At 48.9% G+C, this 22,148-nt stretch overlaps 1 protein-coding gene across 1 annotated transcript; it reads left to right on the forward strand.

The window, feature by feature from the left end:
* Positions 1 to 513: 513 nt before the first annotated feature.
* PI4K2A (phosphatidylinositol 4-kinase type 2 alpha) lies at positions 514 to 21,942 on the forward strand. Its single transcript, XM_066601086.1, has 9 exons — positions 514 to 998; positions 9,691 to 9,891; positions 10,884 to 11,015; positions 13,216 to 13,369; positions 14,124 to 14,185; positions 14,278 to 14,377; positions 15,828 to 15,961; positions 19,456 to 19,515; positions 20,789 to 21,942. Exons 1-9 carry the CDS (start codon positions 630 to 632, stop codon positions 20,948 to 20,950), a joined length of 1,374 nt encoding a protein of 457 aa, XP_066457183.1. The 5' UTR covers positions 514 to 629; the 3' UTR covers positions 20,951 to 21,942.
* Positions 21,943 to 22,148: the final 206 nt, after the last annotated feature.

Raw genomic sequence — 22,148 nt, forward strand, 5'->3', positions numbered from 1 at the left:
CTGAAAAGGGCAAACCGTCATCAGCGCGCCGGCACCATAAGCCTACCTCCGAAGGAAACTATAGGTTATGACATTCGACGTAAGAGAAATAGGTGGAGTATACAAATTACCACACCCCCGTCCTCTACTATTGGCCACGACTTCCGGAAGTGTCTGCTGTTGTCATGCCAACGTTCATCCTCAACTTCTGTGATTGAACGAGATGGGTTTGCCTCTGAATATGCGCCATGTTTAATAAGGGCAAACAATAAAGCGCGACAGTCAGCGCTTCTAAAAATTATTTATCCCACCCTGCGCAAGGGAAAAGCGGACATGAAAAATTTCTATGGTTCATAATCTCTACCGGATAATATGAAATCACAGTTAACAAATTTGAGAGAAAGAGTAGGTTTGCGTCCATTTTTGAAAAGGGCAAAACGCCGTCGTTACGTAACCACCTCCTTATTTCGAAGCGACAGTGGGCGGTGAACTCTGATCTCCCCGCCTCTTTCCACTCCCATTGGCTGTCAGTCCCGGAAGTTTTCAGTAGCGCTTGTGAGTCAGCTGGTTGTCACCTGTCTTGTCGCCGCTGTCGCCCCCGCAGCGCCCGGGCACCTGTTCCGCCTCTCGTCGGGAGTCTGCGTACGAGCATGGACGAGAGCAGCCCGCTGGTGTCCCCCCTGCGGGAGCAGCCCGACTATACCTTCCAGTCTCAGCCCTCCCCGGCGCCGCTCAGCCCGGCCGCCCGCCTCCCCATCGTGCCTGGGGTGGTGGTCCGCATCCCGCAGCCCTCCCCGCAGTGCGTCCCGGCGGTGCCCTCTCCCCCCGGCTCCCCCACCGAGAGGGAGCGGCAGCCGCTGCTAGAGCGCTCGCATCACCGGGACAAGAACAGCTTCCCGGACGACCCGGAGTTCTCGGAGGTGGTGCGGCGGGCAGAGCGGGCGATCAGCCGGGGGATCTTCCCGGAGAGGATCTACCAGGGATCCAGCGGCAGCTACTTCGTCAAGGACGAGCAGGAGGTGAGTGCTGGGCCCCCGGGGTCACGTGATACTTTCTAACATACTTTGTGCTCGTCCATTCTTCACTGCTTGCTGTCAGTGAATGCAAAGCGCCCAGAGGTCTAATTACTCTGTACAGCTGATGGTTTGCTACAGTTGTATCCAGTCATATGTAAGTCTCGGTGAGCGCTGCTTTCCGTTTCTATTGGCGGTGGGAAAGCGGTTTTTATTTTTTTACGTTTTTGACCATTGATGACGTTTCCTCGGGTCATCAGTTGTTGATCGGCCGGGGTCTGCTGCTCAGTATTGCAGTCGATCACCTGATTGGGCTGTCGGCGCCAAAAATACTCTGACCCCCTTGTAGTATCCGATCCCCTGTGTGCCCAATCAGGTAATCGGTTGGGATCCTGAGTGGTAGATCCCAGCCGATCAACTGATGATCACTGACGTCAGCAATAGTATTCTCCTTGGAAACCCCAATTTAACCCCGTAAGGACCAAGCACTGTAAATTTACAGCTCTTGGTTCTTGGCTTTAATCCCAGCCGATAGTAAAAAAAAAAAGAAAAAAACTTGGCGCAGGATTAAAGTTCCTGCAGTATAGCACGTTGGGTCCTCGGTTGTTAGACACACCAAGGACCCAGAGGAGAAGGAAGAGTGATTTGTTTTTTTTTTTGTTTTGTTTTTTTTTAACTGCTTCTGCCTTCTTTTCCAGGCTTTAAGAGTGTTATATAGTGAAGAGTGGAAGCGGAGGTGTCCCCAGGCAGAGCTGCAGGGTCCTAAAAAGACCCAGATCAGCTTTGCCAGTGACTACTGTCACTACAGGGGGATGTTGTGCTCATATAAATGCCCCAGCTACAGTGGAAAAGTGTGAAAAACTACATGAATGACTCCCAGAGGTCTTATACTACATCAGGGGGGACCTAGATAAAAAAAATCATTCTTTTTATTTTATTTTTTTCAACTTTTTTTTTTTTACCCCTAATAAAACTAAAAAACAAGGGGAAAAAGTCAGTGAAAAAAGATATAATAAAGTCGCCCTATATGTCATGGGAATAAAAACACAGCAAAAATAAGTCTGGTAGCTGAAGAAATAAAAATAGGGCAGTAAAATCCCTAAAAAGTGTCTGGTCCTTCAGGGGTTAATATGTGACTCATCTGCTCACTGCCACCCATATTTTATACCTCAGAAAACCCCTTTAACTGGACATGCCCTTTAAGAACAGGGTTCCTCGTGACTCGGTAGATTGTATTGAGGAAGTGCGTGCGATTCCTCAGTCGGATCAGCCGCAGTCACGTGACGAGCAGCGGAGGCGCCACCACCGCTACCAGAAGGTGGAAGGAAATGATAGTAAAGTTGTATCACATGAGCGGGGTCACATGGCCGCCCTCTGAGCGGGGTCACATGGCCGCCCTCTGAGCGGGGTCACATGGCCGCCCTCTGAGCGGGGTCACATGGCCGCCCTCTGAGCGGGGTCACATGGCCGCCCTCTGAGCGGGGTCACATGGCCGCCCTCTGAGCGGGGTCACATGGCCGCCCTCTGAGCGGGGTCACATGGCCGCCCTCTGAGCGGGGTCACATGGCCGCCCTCTGAGCGGGGTCACATGGCCGCCCTCTGAGCGGGGTCACATGGCCGCCGTCTGAGCGGGGTCACATGGCCGCCCTCTGAGCGGGGTCACACGCCTGAGACTCCCCGGCTGCAGTACAGACTGCGGATGGGACCTCTCAGATTCTGATACAAGATTCCATAGAAAGTCTTTGTATACGAGGGGCTCCAACAGTCTGGACCCTCGGCACTGGATTCAGGGGGCGACCCGTGAAGAACCGTCACCTCCTAACCGTTCTTTGGTATCGGTTTTGCAGTAACATCGATGCCAGAATCAGGTGGTGACGGCAAGGTGCAGATTGTAACTGCTGATGGGTTTTCTGAAATCCCCTTTATCTGGCGGCACACAGGGGATCTTCTTGTTTCCACTTTAGCTGGTGCCCACGAGGGGCTTCCTGGGTTTCCCCTTTAGCTTGCAGCTCATGGGGTTTCCCCTCTTAGCTTCTGGCCACAGGAAGGGGGTTCCTTACTTCTACTTTTAGCTGGTGGCACACTGGGGGTTTCCTTGGTTCCCTGTTAACCAGCAGGCTCCCGTGAGGAGGGGTAAGTGTGTTCCCAGGTTCTCCCTTTAGCTGGCAGCTCTGCGGGGTTTCTGGGTTTCTCTTTAGCTGCAGACTCAAAGGAGTTTCCTCAGGTCCCCCTAAAGCTGGTGGCCCATGTGGGGGGTTCTTGGGGTCCCCCTTTTAGCTGGTGGCCCATGTGGGGGGTTCCTGGGTCCCCCCCCCCCCCGTTTACCTGGGGGCTCACAGTGGTAGGTCCTAGTGGTTCCACTTTTATCTTTCGGTCCCCCAGGATTCCCTTTTAGCTTTGACCAGTGTGGATTCCTGGACAGTCTCAGGGTTCTTGGCTGTATATTAGCTGGTGGCACCGGGATGGGGTGGCCCAGGTGTATAATAGCTGGTGGCACCGGGGTGGGGGTGGCCCAGGTGTGTAATAGCTGGTGGCACCGGGGTGGGGGTGGCCCAGGTGTGTAATAGCTGGTGGCACCGGGGGTGGCCCAGGTGTGTAATAGCTGGTGGCACCGGGGTGGGGGTGGCCCAGGTGTGTCATAGCTGGTGGCACCGGGGTGGGGGTGGCCCTCGGGTGTGTCATAGCTGGTGGCACCGGGGTGGGGGTGGCCCTCGGGTGTGTCATAGCTGGTGGCACCGGGGTGGGGGTGGCCCTCGGGTGTGTCATAGCTGGTGGCACCGGGGTGGGGGTGGCCCTCGGGTGTGTCATAGCTGGTGGCACCGGGGTGGGGGTGGCCCTCGGGTGTGTCATAGCTGGTGGCACCGGGGTGGCGGTGGCCCTCGGGTGTGTCATAGCTGGTGGCACCGGGGTGGCGGTGGCCCTCGGGTGTGTCATAGCTGGTGGCACCGGGGTGGGGGTGGCCCTCGGGTGTGTCATAGCTGGTGGCACCGGGGTGGGGGTGGCCCTCGGGTGTGTCATAGCTGGTGGCACCGGGGTGGGGGTGGCCCTCGGGTGTGTCATAGCTGGTGGCACCGGGGGTGGGGGGGGGGGGGATGCCTCTGCCATATGCTAGCTAGCTAAGGCCCTGCTCACTTGCACATCTGAGACTATGTACTGGGCGGCCCCCGTTCTGGTCAGCGAGGTCTGTTGTCTCCGCCATAAGACAAAACCCTGGAGATTAATGGAGCACGAAAACGGAACCTCTTAGCGCCAATCTGAATGAGCCGTGCGTGCTGCTAAATCCCTGGCGGCACGCACAATGTTGGCTTATCCTTCAGCTGGCAGCATGGCGTTTGCTGGTTTCCCCTTAATGACTGGATACATAAATGTATAAGCACATTAACCCCTGACGGCCTCCATTGTGCCGATTGCTGTGATATGTGGCGGTATAGTGATGTGATGCTGCCTCCTTGTTCTGCTGCCCCCGCCATCCGGGAAGCTGGCATTGTAAGAATGAGAATTCTCTTTCGTTCCTAGTCCGCAGTGCGTAGCGGTGACCCGCTAGTGAGATGCTAGAAGTTGGCCGGCGTGCCGCGTCACACAGATCTGACTTATGTACCGTACAGAGTGCTGAGTGACTCCGATAAATGATGGAAGCCCTTCTGAGGAGCATGACTGCGCCAGCGCAAAGCAACCAGCTGTGGAAGACGATGCAAAAACATCCTGAAAATGTCGCCGTGCGGCTGTGCAGCTCACGCCCGCTGGAAATCTGGGTGACCGGTAATGTGAATGGCTGTCCTGTAGTACTACACAGCTCAGAAAAATTGTACTACTGAGGACAGTAGTATCAGTAGTATTTTTTTCCGGAAAACCCCTTTAAAGGGGTTGTCCCGCGGCAGCAAGTGGGTTTATGCACTTCTGTATGGCCATATTAATGCACTTTGTAATATACATCGTGCATTAAATATGAGCCATACAGAAGTTATTCACTTACCTTCATTGCGCTGGCGTCCCCGTCTCCATGGTGCCGTCTGCGCACTTGCGCAGAACGGTCTTCTCCCTTCTGGTCAGTCCAGGCACGAGCGGCATTCTGGCTTTGCCCCCTTCTACGCGTCATCACGTAGCACCGCCCTGTCACGTGTGCCGATTCCAGCCAATCAGGATGTACTGGTAGTCCTGGTCCGGTGACTGTCTGTACTGCTTAAAGGGGTTGTCCGGTTGTAAACTTTTGATGGCTTATCATCAGTATAAGTTATTACTAGTAGATTGGCTGGGTTCCGTTGCTTGGGTGCCTTGCTGATCAGCTATTTGCTGGCTGGTGCAGTCATGTACTGAACTAAACTCTACAGGATGCAGACAGCACTGTTTTTACTGTAGTGGCCAGGCTTGGTATTGTAGGCAAAGATCCCATTAATTTTAACAGGAACTTGGCCTGCAATACCAAGTCTGTCCACTACAGACTATTGGGGGGGGGGGGGGGGGGGGGGTTGGTGGAAGCTGTTGTAACAGTTGCCTGTCTGACTGTTGGAGGTGTATGGGGAGGCTGTAGGGGTACTGGTGTATTATGTCACCACCAGCGGCGCCAAAGGCCAGCGGGCAGTGGTGTACAGAGGCTTGGAGCGGCAGCTCCCACAGAGGCGCGTGAGGAAACTGCTTGAGGCTGGGAGGGCCGGCACAGCAGCGAAGCAATGTGCGAGGCTGGGAATGGCGTTCTGTTCTATTCCCACGCCAGGAGGACAGCTAGGGTTGTGAGAGGGGCGTTCCTACATGCAAGCCCTGTCAAACCCCTAGCTTCTGATGGCGTCAAGCTACACCAGTACCGGATGTAGGTCAGTCGGGAAAAGGGCCAGATTCTACTTTTGAAGAACGGAGGGGGATTAGAAGTCGGGTCCGTCACCTGCAGGCTGTTCTTGTTATGGCACCCCCTGGTCTCTTGTGTACAACCCCGTACTGATGTGAAGTAGTAGCTTTTTGCACCTTCCTGCAAGTCCATCGATTGCATCATCTCCTTGCCATGCACTTGACCGCAGTGGAGACTCTTCACCAAAGACTTGTCTGACATTCCCCGGATTCTTGCCGTCGTGTTTGCTGTCTGACCTGTCAACTAAGGATCAGTCACTTTGATGTCTCATTCTGAATAATTCATTGCTTCAAGTTCCGAGTGATCTAGGACAAGAGGGTAAAGTAAGGACTCCAACTTTCCATAGACTTTAAGAGTGCACTGCTCGGTCCCTATGATCTCCACGCATGTATGACATGGGTACAGAACTTCCTTTTAGGTGCCCAGGTCTTGTGATCAGATGATAAACAGTCCCCTCTATGTGATGTATATTAGATTTGTTTGCCTTCTGATGCTTTTACGAGGCCAAAATGTAATGGGATTAGGTTTTAGTATAATACAATTAGGTCTACAGATTTTTATTTTTTTTTTGTGATGGCTGTGATACAAATTCCAGCATGGCGTGTCACCGGGCTAACATATACCGACATGCCAAAAGTCATGGGACAGGAACTAATGTAGTGTAGGACTCCCTCTAGCCCAATGAAGTGCAGCATCTCGATGTGACATTGATTCCACAAATGGACCGATGTTGAGTCATGCCATCCTGATGGCCACCTACAGCTCTGTAGGGCTGGAAATGGTCACCAAGCAGAGAAATGTAGTGAGCACCAGTAAATGATGTGTTTAGGAGGACAAGTGGACCCAACCCATGCCATGAGAACCCACCACACCAGTAGGAAACCACCACCAGCCTGCACAGTGCCATGTTGACAACCGAGGTTCATGGCTTCATGGGGTCTCCGCCATACATGAACCTCACCATCAGCCCTAAACAATTGGTACTGTGACTCATTGGACCATACCGCATGTTGCCCATCTTCTAAGACCCAGTTGGCAACCTCACGAGCCCAGATGAGGCACTGTGTCCGGGGTTGTGGTGATAACAGAGGCGCTCCGGTGGTTCTTCTGCTCCTATATCTCATGGAAGCTACAGAACATTGCACTGACCTGCAGGATATACATGTGAGGCTTCTGCACTGGATATGGATTCTGCCTGAGGTGCCATAGGTCAATGTCATGATCATTGAGCACCTGTGGGCTGTAATACCTTCAATAATATATTCCCAGTACACACGTGACACTGGATCGAGGAATGTTAAACTGGAAAGTCCTATCTGTCTGGCACATGCTTTCATGCCTTGTTCCAACATTCATGTCACTTTGTCACAAGCACGCTGGCCAATGTTTAACCTCGCTCACAAGATAACACCTCACTCAGGTGTGGGCGTCCCCAAGTCATCACCTGAGGTAACCCAACTTCATCATCAGTTTACATCCTGCTGTCCCATGACTTGTGGCATGTCAGTGTATAGCAATACGAGTACTCTGCATATAAATATTATGTATGAACTTTGCACTTTCCAGTAATTCCCCTTTTGGTACTTTTTATAACTTTTTTTAAATTTCCTTTTTTTGTACGGCTAAATAGGAAGGAAAATTGAAGTGTTCTCACTTTAGAGAGTAAATGTTATTCGCCTGACTGAGAGGTGGACTTGTGTTTAGTCCTACTGCAATCTGTACCTATTAACCAGTCTACATCAAGCGCTCCTATTCCACTTCTTAACCTAGTTTCCAATGTCCAGGATGGTTGGTCCAGTCCATAATTATCACACCATTAATGGGAGCCATAACTAACCATCCTGTAGTCCTTCAGTGGGGGGCTAATCTTAGTCATCCAAAACCATCAGCTTATGGATCTGAGTACACAGAGGTGTATTCCCATCAGGTTGGGATGTCACTTGGTTCTCCTATTGACCCTGCAAGTGTCTCTCAGAAGATGGACCTTGAGTGAGTGTTTTTTAGACCCTCAGATGAAACTTCAGCGCCTTAGTCCTAGGGGTGATACCAAAGATTGAATAATTCCATTAAACAGCAGCCTTCAAATGTAGCTCTGCCAGTCCCATAAATGAAAGCCATCAAACGACAGTCTTCTGCTAGTCTGTTGGTTGCGAACCCTCAAGTGATAGTCTTCTAGCGTTTCATTGATTAAGGGCCCTCAAGTGAAGGTCTGCCAGCCCCTTAGATGGAACCCCTCAACCAAAGGTCTATCAGTCCTATAGATGAAAGCACTCATGTGGAGGTCTTTCCCCAAACCCATAGATGAAAACCTTCCCAAGGGGGAAAGTCTCTTGCCAGTCCTGTAGCTGACAGCCCTCCCAAGGGGGAAGGGGGAGTCTCTTGCCAGTCCTATAGCTGACAGCCCTCCGAAGGGGGAAGGGGGGGAGGGGGAGTGTCTCGCCAGTCCTGTAGCTGACAGCCCTCCTGGGGGATGGGGAGTGTCTCGCCAGTCCTGTAGCTGACAGCCCTCCTGGGGGATGGGGAGTGTCTCGCCAGCCCTCCTGGGGGATGGGGAGTGTCTCGCCAGCCCTGTGGCTGACACAGTCTCGTAGACAAAGGCCCATCCACCAGGGTCTGCCTCCCACTAAATGGTTGGGGTGGTCTTTTGAATGGTTGAATCTCCCAAACAGGTTTGAGATCGAATGACTCCTCCAATGAGAAACCGGCTGCCATATTGTCCAGTGCCAAGAGGTTTCCATCCATTAGTTAGATGAAGGCCACCCAAGAGCCACTAGCTTGTTGGAAGAGCCCACAAAAGTCTTCAGGATTTGGCAATTGGTCTAATGTCTCTGGGCAGCTGATGAAATATGTCTTCTGATACTTTACTAGCAGACTCTCTTATCTTGTGTCTTTGTATTGCGAGCCGCGGAGCCGTTCGGTTGGCGCAGTGCTGTGAAACGAGAGCGTCTCAGCGGCGTTCCCTTCCGATCTCACTTTCACGTCTTTTCTTGGGTTCAGGAGTGAAAGTGCTTGGCGTCTCAGATTTCTATCTCCTACTTTCTCACTTTACCCGTCCTCGCGTTTCACCTTTTACGCGGTTATCATCCTGTGTAACGTTGTTTGGCCGTGTGCGTCGCCGCGTTATCAGTATTGTGGATCTGCTGAGTTTCTATTTTCATTCGTAGCTCGCTTGTTATTGATTTTTGGGTTGGCGCCAATCATCTCGGAGGGAGCGGAGCCTCCGCTATCTACCGCTCTTACTTAGCATAACAAAACAGCCGTGCATGCTTAAGTAAAGGAGACTCGCTGTTTGGAAGCGGAGCCGCTCGTGTTCTGCGTTACGTCTGCCGTGTGTACGGTTTTGGATTTCGCCCCACGTTCTTTCCATTCACTCAACTTTAATCAGTATAAATAGGGAACGGGGGGGGGGGGGGGGATACGATGGGTTAACAGGTGATGGTAAGCCTTGTTACGTGCGTCAATCAATCCGGACTACAGCCGTTTGGATTAATAATTTAACCCCTTAATGACTGCAATATGCCGCCTTACTGACCTCCCTAATGGGATTTACATCTGCACCTACAGCTTTTTAAGGCAGCTGCTTGACTGACTACTGACAGCCAGGCTCCTGCTCTAACGGAGAAACCTCTGATCTTGGCAGCTTGACCCCTTACATGCCACAATCCATAGCAACTGCAGCAGGTGGTAGAGGGAGGGGGCTCTTCTGTCATCCATTAGGTTTCATTAGGGACAGGTTACTGGTCTTGCGATGTTACAGTGAGAGTAAAGGTCATAGATTGGAATGTTGAGGTCTCCTTGACCCATTGATAAAGTGGATCTACATGACGTTTATACATGACCTTCCCCTTCATCTTTCAGGAAATCATTGCAGTCTTCAAACCGAAAACGGAGGAGCCGTACGGTCAACTGAACCCCAAGTGGACGAAGTGGTTACAGAAGCTCTGCTGCCCCTGCTGTTTCGGGAGGGACTGTCTCGTTCTGAATCAGGGATATCTGTCGGAGGCTGGAGCCAGTCTAGTAGACCAAAAACTGGAGCTAAATATTGTTCCTCGGACTCGGGTAATGCCACTCCTCCGTTATGCAAGTAGCTCTGCTTAGGCCACTGCTCCACAGTGATATGACCATGTGCGACTCGGAGGTCACTTTCTATAATTCGCAAGTGCCTTCAAGAGTAGACGCTCTTTGTAGGAGATTGCTCTTGAATGGGGAACTTAGGATTCTTTAAGAAGGTATTTGAAATAAGGTTTTACACGGTTTTGGGACAAAATTCTGGCACAGGAACAGCCAGGGGGTATATAACCTGCAGTTGTTCTTCTCTCCACCGGTTTCTGGCCTTGTTTTTGGCTGTCCAAGATGGCTGCAGCAATTTTCTAACTACCTTATGTGCACTGCTCTTTGATTGGCCAGTACTGAACACATGAGCCGCTATGGTCAATCGTAGACCAGGTATTGTGTATTGATAGTCTAACGCTACCATTGCACTTTGGGGATTAGGCAGTCGAAGGATTGTGTCGGCCTTCTTGGATGGCCAAAATGTGGACCTTGATCTGGAAGAACAGAGGGACAACCGAGGAGAACAACTGCAGGTAATATCCCCTCTGGCCCCAGGACACGGTTTTATCCCAACAGAAGGGAGGGTCACTTTAATAACCATCCTTACTGTTGAATAAGTGCTCTAATATCCGTGATGTCCTTTGGTGGCCATAACCAGAAGGGTATTTCCTTTGACTGGGCTTTCTGGTTGACCCAGTCAGGCATTGGGGTACCTCAAAAGGACCCAAGTCTGTCTGGACACACTAACTGCAGTCTATCTAATTGTGAAATGTGAACAATATAGAAAATGCCGAAAACTGCTACTTCTACATTCACAAATTCTATAACTTACACATTAATGTATATTAACCCCCAAGTGCATTATAACTACATGGCTGGGAAGGAGCCATAACCATTAATTTCTGGCCCCCTTCCGGGGACTCGTTACATTGTATTCTCATATTCATTATAGAAACGCGATCTGTTCTGTTCAGCCCCGTTTGTGCTTTCCTTTACAGGTTGTATTCTTAGCCAGTGAAACCTTTAATTACAGCGCTATAGACCGGGTGAAGTCCAGGGGGAAGCGGTTGGCGTTGGAAAAAGTGCCAAAAGTCGGTCAGCGGTTTAATCGGATTGGATTGCCTCCCAAGGTAAGGTAGGAGAACCAATAACTTGTATTGGCACACCGAGCCTCTTCTGTACTGCCCGATGGGGACAGTTATGTATCGCTGGATGACATCTCATTAAAGCACTCCGTAATTACAACACCCTGTTCTGTTACAAGGCAGATCTCGGATGTCCACTCTTGTTTTCTGTACTGCGGAAGACAACGTTAAAACCGAAGGCCGTACAATGTTAAAGGGAACCTGTCAGCAGCCTGGAATTGGGACACCATTGGCATGTAGGGAAAAGTAAATTGTAGAGTATGCCAACTGTCTTTATTATTCCTGCAATGCCCGCATACCTGGTAAGTGAGGTTTAATCTTCCCCATGTTGTATGTAAATGAATGCCGAATGGTTCGGTAGGAGGACCTGAACCATCTCTGCTGCCCTTCTGACCCTGGCAGTCCTCTTGCTAATTGATAGGTGAAGTGGTTGGATGGTCATGTAAGAGACCTCATTCACATCAATTGTCAGAGAGAGGAAGACCAGAGATTGGGGGGTGTTAGGGACAGTAGATGCGGTCCAGGTCCGCCTATCGGACCGTTTGGCATTCATTTACATACAGCGTGGGAAAGATTAAAGGGAGTCTGGCAGCCACTTTGAGCCCTATGAGCATAGTTTTAAGGGGTTAAATTAGCTGACCCACTTAGTCCAGGGATGAAAGTTTTATGCTTGCCTTCCCCGCCATTTCCCCATTGATAGCGCTCAAACCTGCTGCTGAAAGCATTGAACGGACTACCTAGTCATGCGAATAGAATGGGAGGACTACTTGGCATCCGTCTATGTAGTCCGCTCAATGCATTCAGCAGTGGGCTAGAGCACTAACAATGGCGAATGGCGGGGAAGGTAAGTATAAAACAAACATCCCCGGGTCAGCAGATCAGCTATTACGTTGGCATCCTTTCATTTAGTGTTCCCTAGAATGCCATTGGTGTCACCAGCTCCTACCCTTTAAGGGTACGGTCAAAGTTTGCGTATTTTGGTGCGAATCCATGCCTAAACCTACAGCATGTTTTGTGCTGTGGATTGAGGTGTGGACCCGCACCAAAGTCCGCACCATTTGATTCAGATTTTGACGCGGTTTTTGCCGTGCTCAGCAGATGATTCACCCTTTGAAGGGCATTTGGTGCGGATTTTCTGTTTTGGGAAATTCGTAGCAATTCTGCAATATGTGAAGGTATCTTAAGGGTGCGCTCACATGGAGGATTCAGCCGCCACGCGTAAAACGGTGGTGGAAATCTGCAGATTTAGCCGTGTCAATGGCAAAACCGTGTGTAGAAACTGCCGCGTTTACACGCAGATCACCGTGAAAAAATGGCAAGTCGCTTCTTGGTGGTAATCCACACGCAGATTTTGCTGATTGACAGGGCTTTACAGGTGGATTCCGGGCAGGTAATTCCACAATTGCATCGGCCTTGTGAATGTGCCCTTAAGGCCTGATGTCCACGGGCAAAATCAGGCCTGCCGTGGATTCTTCATGGAGAATCCGTAGCGGGTCCCTCCTGCCTCGCGAACATGAGGCCAAAAAATAAGAATAAACTCACCTGTCCTGGACGCTGCGGTTCTTTCTTCCTTCCCGGCCGGATCTTCTTTCTTCGGCCCGGCGGATGTGCTCGGCACGCCGGCAGCGTGCCGGGCACATCCTCCGGGCCGAAGAAAGAAGATCTGGCCGGGAAGGAAGGGAGACCTGCAGCGTCCAGGACAGGTGAGTTTTAATTCTGGTACGGGTGTTCCGCGGATCCGGACAGCTTCCATAGGCTTCAATAGAAGCCTGCGTGAGCCGTCCCCGCGGGAGACCCGCACTAAAATGGAGCATGTCCGGATTTTTTCCCGCACGCGGATCAGCGCCTGAAGGGAAAAATGACATCCGCAGGTATTTAACTACCTGCGGGTGTCCAATGCATCCCTGTGGGGCGCGGATCCGCGTGGGGGAAAAACGCTGCGGATTTTAACCCTGTGGACATGAGGCCTAAGGCTTCTCCCCATGACAGAAACCGATAGGATATCCTTAAGCTATACCATCACCTTCTGAGAATGAAGGGGGCGCAGCATCGGTTTAGCACTGCGTCCCCTTCATGGTTCTTTTCTGCATCATAGTGATGAAGGCAGAGTGGCGCTTTTGTAATATATGGTATATTGAGGGTGGCAGTGTATATATTGTACTATAGGCCTATATTTGTCCTGTAGGTTGGCTCCTTCCAGCTGTTTGTTAAAGGCTACAAGGATGCAGATTATTGGCTCCGGAGGTTTGAAGCAGAACCGCTTCCCGAAAACACCAATCGGCAGCTCCAGTTACAGTTCGAGAGGCTGGTGGTCCTCGATTACATAATCCGAAATACAGGTACATTGACACCGTGTTGCGCACATGTTGAAGAAACTGTCAGCTTCTATGAGCCCTATAAACTAAGGATACGAGCTGTCAAGTCTTTGGGTGTTGCTGTCATACTTGCCTTGCTCACCGGTCCCCTGCTATCTGCCTGCAAAGCTGCCCCTCCTTGTATATGGCACTCCTAATGCAGAAGACCAGTCCTGTCGTCATGGGTGTGCACGCTAGTGGCAGCTATGCAGATAGACACTGGAGGAACGACGAAAGAGTTGAGCTCATTTATGGGGATCATAGGAGCTGACAGAGTCCCTATATAAACACCAAAAAAACGCACATCATAATCATATAATTGCATGGTGACTTCCAACGAGGCCGGGTCATCGGTACTAGACTAGCCGGGCCAGGATTTCACTGCCAATCTTGGGTTTTCTCATGTAATCATGTGAGTATACACTGAGAATGGTGTGATCGAGGGAAAACATCCTGCGAAAAGAGATCCTGTGGATGGAAACAACTTGTCACCAAAAGGGGTCAGAGGAGGGTGTCAGGAATCATTGTGATAAACAGGTGCTGTACAGTCAAGAGCAGCTGAATACATCCCTGGTGCTCCAACTAATATGTCAGAATGTACAACTCGTCGGTCCTTAGCACGGATGGGCTATAACAGCAGACGGACCAGTTCCAGCGCCGTTGTGCCTAAAGTTGTTCATACACCTTCAATAGTGATTCCGCCGGTCACTGATATATCTGCATTCACCTGTTTCCTTAGATCGAGGGAATGACAACTGGCTGATAAAATACGACTACCCCATGGAGAATGCAGCGTCCAGGGTCAGTACGGGCTGGGGGTTTCGGATTCGTTTGGATGTTTATAGCATTTACCTGCTAATCGGGGGGGTTTGTTACCGTTTACTTCTCCTCAGGATTCCGATTGGGTCTTGATAAGAGAACCCATCATCAAGATCGCTGCTATAGACAACGGCTTGGCCTTCCCACTCAAGCATCCGGATTCCTGGAGAGCCTGTAAGTCTCTACAAGTTTATCTGCTGTGAAGAGAGATATAAAGCCATTAGAGATCTTGGAGGAAAACTTCACCTTTGGACCTGCAGTTAAGGAGTTATGAGGAAAGGCCCAAATAGGAACTCCCCAATATAACAGCAGTTAGTGGAATGCTAAAGTACAAGTGCAGCAGTCCCTCCAGTACCGTGGGTGTAACCAGAGCCTTAGTGTCGCCATTCACATTTATAGCCTATAATAAACAGAATGGGGCGGATTCACTATGGAAAATGGGCCAGAAAACTGTCTTCGTACATATTTATGATGTGTTTTAACCCCTTAGTGATAAAATACAATATTTTTTGCATCCCTGTATTTTAGATCCCATAACTTTCTCATTTTTTTTTTTATCACAGGAGCTCTTTCAGGGCTTCTTTATTGCATGACGAGCTGTAGTTTTTATTTGCACCATTTTGGGCTTTTTTGTCCCCCCCCCCCCCCCCCCGCCCCCTTTTTTTAATTTATTTATTTTTATTGGATTTTTTGAGAGGCAAAATGGACAAAAAGAAGCAGTTTGGCTCAGATTGTCAGTCGCAGCTAGCTCCCACTGTGGAGGATGGGGGGTCAGCTTATGGCCCCGTCCTAACCATAAGACTTAAGTGTGCACCCATTGGTAGGAACTGCTTCCCAGCTAGGGCGTGCATTTACACCCTGGGGAGGGAAGGGGATCAATGACTTCAGGGTAGTAGCTCAATAGTTCATTGGTGGGGGGTCATAATTTGCTTCTCCCATCGATCGGCTGATTGGAGTGACAGCAGAGCTCTGATGAGCGCCACGGCTATTTCAGTCCATACAAGGCACAGTGCTGCACATTGTATAGCAGCGGTGCATGGTATATAGTGGCTCAGCCCCATTCATTTAAGCAGGACTAAGCTGCTCTCAGGCCATGTGATTGGTGAGTGTGACGTCTCAGGCTTGAGAAGAGGCCATGAGCTCTTCAGACAGCTGATTAGTGGGGGCCATATAAATAGGTCATTTCTCTTACTTGCGAGTACCAGAGGGTAAAGACTGGGCTGTGGGGCAACCTTGTATAAGAAGTATGGTCAAAACAGCTTCACCACCCTGTTCCTCTAAAAGGCTTTTGCTAGGCGTTAGCCTGTTCTATGAGCATGTAATCCCTGTAGCTCACTCTTTGCCAAAGAGGCGCTCTGCCCTTGTTTTTTTTCACCCCTTCATACACATGCAATTTCTACAGGGCAACATAAAAGGCAGCCAGACAACTGTCCAATCCCTGTTTGCCAACGAGAGATCAAATCAGGGACGCTTCCCCATTGCTATACTTGATTTTTGATGCCATTACTGGAGCCGCCTGCTATATTATCTGCAGCTCCTGATTTATGTTATTTTACGGCTGCATGTATGTCTTGGGCCTTTTCAGTTTTTAAGTCTTACTATGTTTTGTTTCCCTCTTCCTTAGATCCCTTCTACTGGGCCTGGTTACCACAAGCCAAAGTTCAGTTTTCCCAGGAGATCAAAGAACTCATCCTCCCGAAAATCTCAGACCCCAATTTTGTCAAAGATTTAGAAGAAGATCTCTTTGAGCTCTTTAAGGTTAGATAACCGCATTAAAGCGTATCGCATGTGGCGAGTAACTTTTTGGAATAAGCTGTTGTGTGTACATTAGGAATATCCCTACATCTGACTTGTTTCCTGGTTTTATCACCCGTTTCTCCTCTATCAGCTGTATACCTAATTCTCAGCTTTCTCTGAGCTGGTGGGTGTAGATCAGCTGCTATGATGTCTCCCTTACACGTAGAAGAGCAGGATCTCTTCTTTTTTCTCTCTGTAGCACACTCTTATAAGTAACAGCATTATGGAGAATGTTACGCAGCAGTACTGAGCAGTGTAGCTGTCATTTTAGTAGTTGTGACACAGTAAATGGCTTACTGTTGGCTACAGCAACACATCATTTTGAGTCTCTGCTTCTCTCCCTCCTCCACCGCCTCATCTCTCAATAGACTTCCATGGGTAGTATGATTCATCACCCTCTTCAGTTTCCTGTTATCTGTCTTTTTTTCTGCTACTAGAGACAGTTTTCACATAACGGGCAGTGGACAGCAAAATGGTAGGAAATGGACCCCTAGTGGCCAACGTTTTAGAGCACTGTTTCAGCTCAAACAGCATTTTAGATAGCATTGCTAGCACATATGCACAAGTTTGTTGAAAAGTTGGCAACCATTTAAATGACTATTTCACCTGTACAAGATATGCATAAGTGCAGCTGATATCGGCATCTCCTCCCTGTTGGCATTCCATAGTTTAATGGGATTGTCACACTTCTAGCTGTTTTGTTGGCTGAAGCAGACAGCTCTGTACATTCTGCAGTGGCCCGGGTCGGTACTGTCGGTTGAATCCTCTCGAAGTGAATGGAACTCTGTCTGCAGTACCAACCTGGGCCACTGCGCAATGTACAGAGCTGTCTGTTTCCTATAGCAAAACTGCTACAAATGGGCCAACCCCTTTAAACTCTCCCTCCAGGCATAATCTCCCATCCATTCTGACATCAGCCATGGAAAGAGACAACTGTAAACTGGGCGATGGATTTGCTGAAGCCAATGTACGTATGACGTTCAACGAGTATCATGTATGGGTCCTATTAAAGGTGGCGTATCACAGTTGACTTATCGCCTATACCCAGGATAATTTACAAGCCTGACTGGTGGGGGCTTCACCACTGAATCCCCACCAGTCCCAAGAAAAGGGGTCCCGTGTCCCCCTCTTCTTGTCTCTGTGGGCTCATTGAATCCACCTGCCGTGATGTGGAGATTAAATGGAGCAGGGGAGTGCAGTGCGCCCACAGTGAGGAGGAGAGGGGGACATGGGACCTTGTGCTCAGGATCAGTGGGGCTCTCGGCGGTGAGACCCCTACTGATCCTATCCTGTGGAAAGGTGATAAGTCTATTGTGGTACCCCTTTAATTAGAATATGACTTGTAGATGCTTGCTGGGCAACTTCAGTTGACTTGCCAACTGGCCAGCATGCAGTTGCCCCTCTCCATGCCTGATTAGATGGTTGAGTATGCCTGGAAGTATGTCAGATGTAGCAGCCCTTTTAATATATGGTCATAGAATACACTTCCTTCTGTATCTCTGTATTGAGTATGGAGGGTAATGCTTCTCCTTGTGGAGAGCACCACAAGAGTGTAGGGAGTGTTTTATATAGGCCATGCAATGCTTCCTGGGACAAAGACATGCAAATGGATGATGGAATAATCCTCCACAGCTCCACCTGTTGGAATGGTAGCATACTATTCCACTAGGTGGTGCTGTGGAGGATTATTCCATCTTCCATTTGCATCTTCTCTAGATCATAAGAGTTGTCTAGGCACGACAACCTATTCTTGACATGAACCCAGCCCAGCGACTAGCTGGCTGCATCCCTACTGGCTTCAGAAACCCTGACGGATTGGCTGCTATCTCCATCATGGCCAATGGAGGGGAAGTGTAGTATTTGTGTCCACCAGGTCCATAGAGCTCTCTGTACTGGTTTATAGGGGACATCCATACAACCTAATGGGCCACATGGGAGATGAAGGTCTTAGACAATCCCTTTAAATAAGAGTTGTTTTCTGAGAACTAGTGAATAGAAATGAAGAACTCTGAAGGTTTTGAGGGTCTTGGTCAGTATTGTAATGAGCAACCCTTCAGCTTACAAGTAAGTGTTTGTTCGGCCGGGAACAATATGAGGCCTGTTCTCTGCGGGCGGCGGATTCCTTCCTACATTTTGTACAATTTGATGTGGTTTACAGTGAAAATTCATTTCATTTATGGATTGTGGTTCTTCAGAGAGACGAGTTGTCCATAAAACAATTTATTAGGAGTTTTCATCGGAGTAACATCATGACTAATGCAGAGGACCGAGGCAAATGTGTGACTCACCCCGCGCCGCTGCCCTCATGATGAGGGCTTATTATACGGGCGCTAGTTCACCCGGTCATGTGACCGTGCCACTGATCGTACAGCAAATGCTTGGCTGCTCGGTGACTTCCTGTTTTATGCCGCAGCACTTTTTGCCTATAACGTGTTTTATACATCTTTTTTGTGTGTTTTACTTGATTTTTAAAAGAGGAAAAAATGTAATTTTTTTTTTTTTTATTTAAAAAAAAAAAAAAAAGGCATTTTTTTGTTGTGATATTCTGAGCCCCATAATTTTTGTTTTTCTGTCAATGGCACAGTGTGAGGACTTAAGTTTCACGGGGCGAGCTGTTGGCTCCATATAACATTTTGATCACTTTTTGTCCGATTTTTTTTTTTTATTTTTTTTTTATTTAGTTATTTTTTGAGAGGCGAGGTGACAACTTGCCCCACTATTCTGACAATTTTTTTTAACAGTGTTCTCTGTTTGAGGTAAATAAAGTTCGATGCTGCAATGCCAATTATGTTTTTTATTTAGATTGTTTTGTGGACAAAGGGGACAGGGTTCAATTTTAAACTTTTTTTTTTTTTTCTTCTTCTTCCTTTTTTTTAGTCCCCTTAGGGGACATGAACTTGTAATGGTTTGATTGCTTCTATAATATACTACAATACTTCAGTATTGCAGTATGTTATTTTTAATGTTCACATATTAAGACACAGGCAGGACTTAATATAGTTAAATACATGGCAGCCCTGGGAGCCTTCACTATGCCCAGGGCAGCTAGGCATCAACACCATCACAGGGACCTGAACGTGAGTCGAAAGATGATGCCCCCCCTCCCATTATTTACATGCTATGGTCAGGATTGACAGCATATGTAAGCTGAGAACAGAGCTAGCGCCAATCGTGGCTGTCTGCAGCGGGTATCAGCTGTTTCAAACAGCTGGTACCCGCCAGGTACACAGTGGGCTTAGATTCTACTCAGCTCCCACCTATGTGATATCCATTCCTCTTGGATTGCACTCCAGTAAAAAAAAGTCAAGCAATTATCATGGGTGTAGCAATGCACGGAGCTGCTGTGCTGCCGGGTGCCCAATCCACATATTCTGGGGTAGGGTATTTTCCCTTGTTAACCCCTTGTTATTGCGGTGCTACCCTGCTAACTCATCATTAATGTCTGTTTGCTATAGAAAGATCCCGGGTTTGACCGAGGACAGTTCCACAAGCAGATAGCGGTTATGAGGGGGCAGGTAAGTTATGTTACTCTACTTTTAGATGCTTTTACATCACATTCAGTCCTTGCATGGGGTGGGGGACATATACTTCACCTCAAGATGTCTTTCACCATGACAGAAGTGCTTTAACACAAAGCAGTGCATGCTACAGCCGTTTGGAGAATTGGTAGCACACAGCGAAGATCTGGCTGAAAATACCGGAAGCTGACCGGAAAGCAGGCGGACCCCTTTATAGTCAGTGGGGGTCCATCAAAAATATCTTGCATCACTTCGGGGAAGTATCTATCTTCCGGCGTGGAGTGTTTTGTACTGGCGCACACTGCTTTGCCCACCCTATTGAAAACAATCAGTGATGAAGATGCGAAGGTATGCCCAAAGATAGGGCATGCTGTGATTCCACCCCCACCACCCCCGCCCGCATCGCTCATGCGTAGGACTCCATTCAAAAGAATGGAGTTTCATATTTATGCATCTCCCACACTGACAGCAGGCCAGATAACAGCTGGTCTTCCAGGGCCCCAGCGGGCAAGACCTAAAACAACGAAAACCACAATACTCAATACTCTTCTATCTTCTCCTCCCTGGTAAGCAGCGCAACAGCACCCGTGGTGTTTCCAGTCTGTGTTTACAGGGGAAGTCAGGTAACCGCTCCAGCCAATCACAGGTGGCAGCGTCACTATCCTGCATCTCCTGGAATGATGGCATCTGGGTAGTGAGCCCTTATGCCAGAACGAACGCTGACGCTGCAGCACTTAGCTGACTTCCTCTGTAAATACAAACTGGGAGAGCCTGCTTACTGGGGGAAGACGAGAGGTAAGTCTTGCTTCCTTTATTGTGATAGGGCAGGGCCAGCTGTTTAACCCTTTCCAATCCACTGTCTGACGTCTCAAGACATTCTGATTGAAGGCTGCACAGCTCAGATATCGGAAGATGTCCTTCTTACTGTAGCTTACTGGCCTCTCTGCTGTTGGGGGCCTCCCCAGCATGTCACATACCGCAGTACTGGCTTTAGCCAGCAGATGGTGCCATTGTATAATGGCAGAAAGAGAGAGCTCCCTAGGAAACCCTGAATCCAAAATTGGATTGCAAAGGGTTAAAGGGGTATCCAACTTAAAAAAAAAAAAAAAAAAAAAAAAAGTTTTTAAGTCAAGTGGTGGCCATCACTCACAGACCAGACATATTCATTGCTATTTTGCCACTTGTCGTCCGGTTTATTGTTACTAGTGTATTTCGTGTCTGTATCGTGGATATCTTTTATAAATGAGATCTCGGACCCCTTTTATTGCAGATCCTCAACTTGACTCAGGCACTTAAAGACGGGAAGAGCCCTTTGCAGCTGGTGCAGACTCCACCGGTCATCGTGGAAACCGCACGGTCGCATCAGAAGAGCACCAGCGAGTCCTATACACAGAGCTTCCAGAGCCGCAAGCCATTCTTCTCCTGGTGGTAATGACTGACGGCGGCTCAGGAAGGCGTCAATGTGCAGCCTTAAAGCCGCTTCTTGGACATCAAATGGAAAGAGAAAAAAAAAAACTTGCCGGGAAACTGACAAGCGGAGAGAATGTCCAAATCTGAATGGTGGTAGCACGGATATGAATGACTAATTCACTGCCATGGAATGTACACCCTGACGAGATGCATTCCGGGTGCATGCATGTGGCAATAGGGATACTGTACGACACAGTGTGTAATCACAAGATTGAAGAAGCTTTACCCTTTTAATTGTACTATTACCGAATCCATCCAAGAAATGTAACTAACCACGGGGGAACCGTCCGCGCTACCTGCATCCGACTACATCTAGTACCTGTGGTCCTGCCCCAGGGCACCCGCTTCTTCCATGCACCACCCTAGTCATGCACGCTAGCCTCGCAATGAAATAGCTAGAACTAGAGATACCACATAGGTATGTATTTAATAGGTGCATGTTCTAGATTACACAGCGAAGACTGCCACCTCATGGATGCTAAGGGTATTGCATGCATCGGTAGTTGTGCAGTCTATGAAGGCGAAGAGGGAACTTGTTTTCCCAGTACCTTGCTTGGCGCGTATTTGGGAACTGTACACAAAGGCACGCTCGTCATCCCTTCACATGCTCCAAAGTTTTAAGTTACAAAACCCTCAGTGAGGGCTGTATTATATTTTTTAAAGTGACAGCGGGTTTTGTTTTAGCGTTCACCACGAAATCTTCTATTTATAATTTTTGCAAATCTTTGTGGATTTGTGAGGAAAGGAAATGGGCTGTCGGGGTACCGTCCCACGCTGCCGTAAACCGCATCCGCTTGAAACCCCCAACGGCTTTGCCGATAAGGTAGTATTGTTGTCAGATCGGCCACTGTGGGGTCTCGCGCTCGCGGTTTACCGCATTGTAGGACCGTACGCTTTAAATAATTTAACACGAATCCTATGGCAAATTAAATAAATGGTAACTGGTAAAAGGTCCTTGTGGTCTCCGTTTCTTGACATGGGCTGATGAGGGTCACGCTCTCCTTACTTCGGCCGCTTTCATTTTTTTTTCTTTGTACGTGCAAAAAACTGCATGTGGTGATATAAAACATGCGGTTCAGAAAGGCAGGCGAAGGTGTTGTTGACTTCTGCGTCTAAGGGTTTCGTTAAAATCCAGAATTAAATGGCGCTGCTTCTTCTGC

The sequence above is a fragment of the Eleutherodactylus coqui genome, chromosome 4 (assembly GCF_035609145.1).
Source record: "Eleutherodactylus coqui strain aEleCoq1 chromosome 4, aEleCoq1.hap1, whole genome shotgun sequence".
In the NCBI taxonomy this organism is placed as follows: Eukaryota; Metazoa; Chordata; class Amphibia; order Anura; family Eleutherodactylidae; genus Eleutherodactylus; species Eleutherodactylus coqui.

Bases quoted from the DNA above. Each gene is read 5' to 3' on its own strand.
- PI4K2A (XM_066601086.1), top strand. From the start codon at position 630: ATGGACGAGAGCAGCCCGCTGGTGTCCCCCCTGCGGGAGCAGCCCGAC. The intron at 13,370-14,123 runs GTACATTGACAC...CTGTTTCCTTAG, and splicing joins TTACATAATCCGAAATACAG to ATCGAGGGAATGACAACTGG. The intron at 14,186-14,277 runs GTCAGTACGGGC...ACTTCTCCTCAG, and splicing joins TGGAGAATGCAGCGTCCAGG to GATTCCGATTGGGTCTTGAT.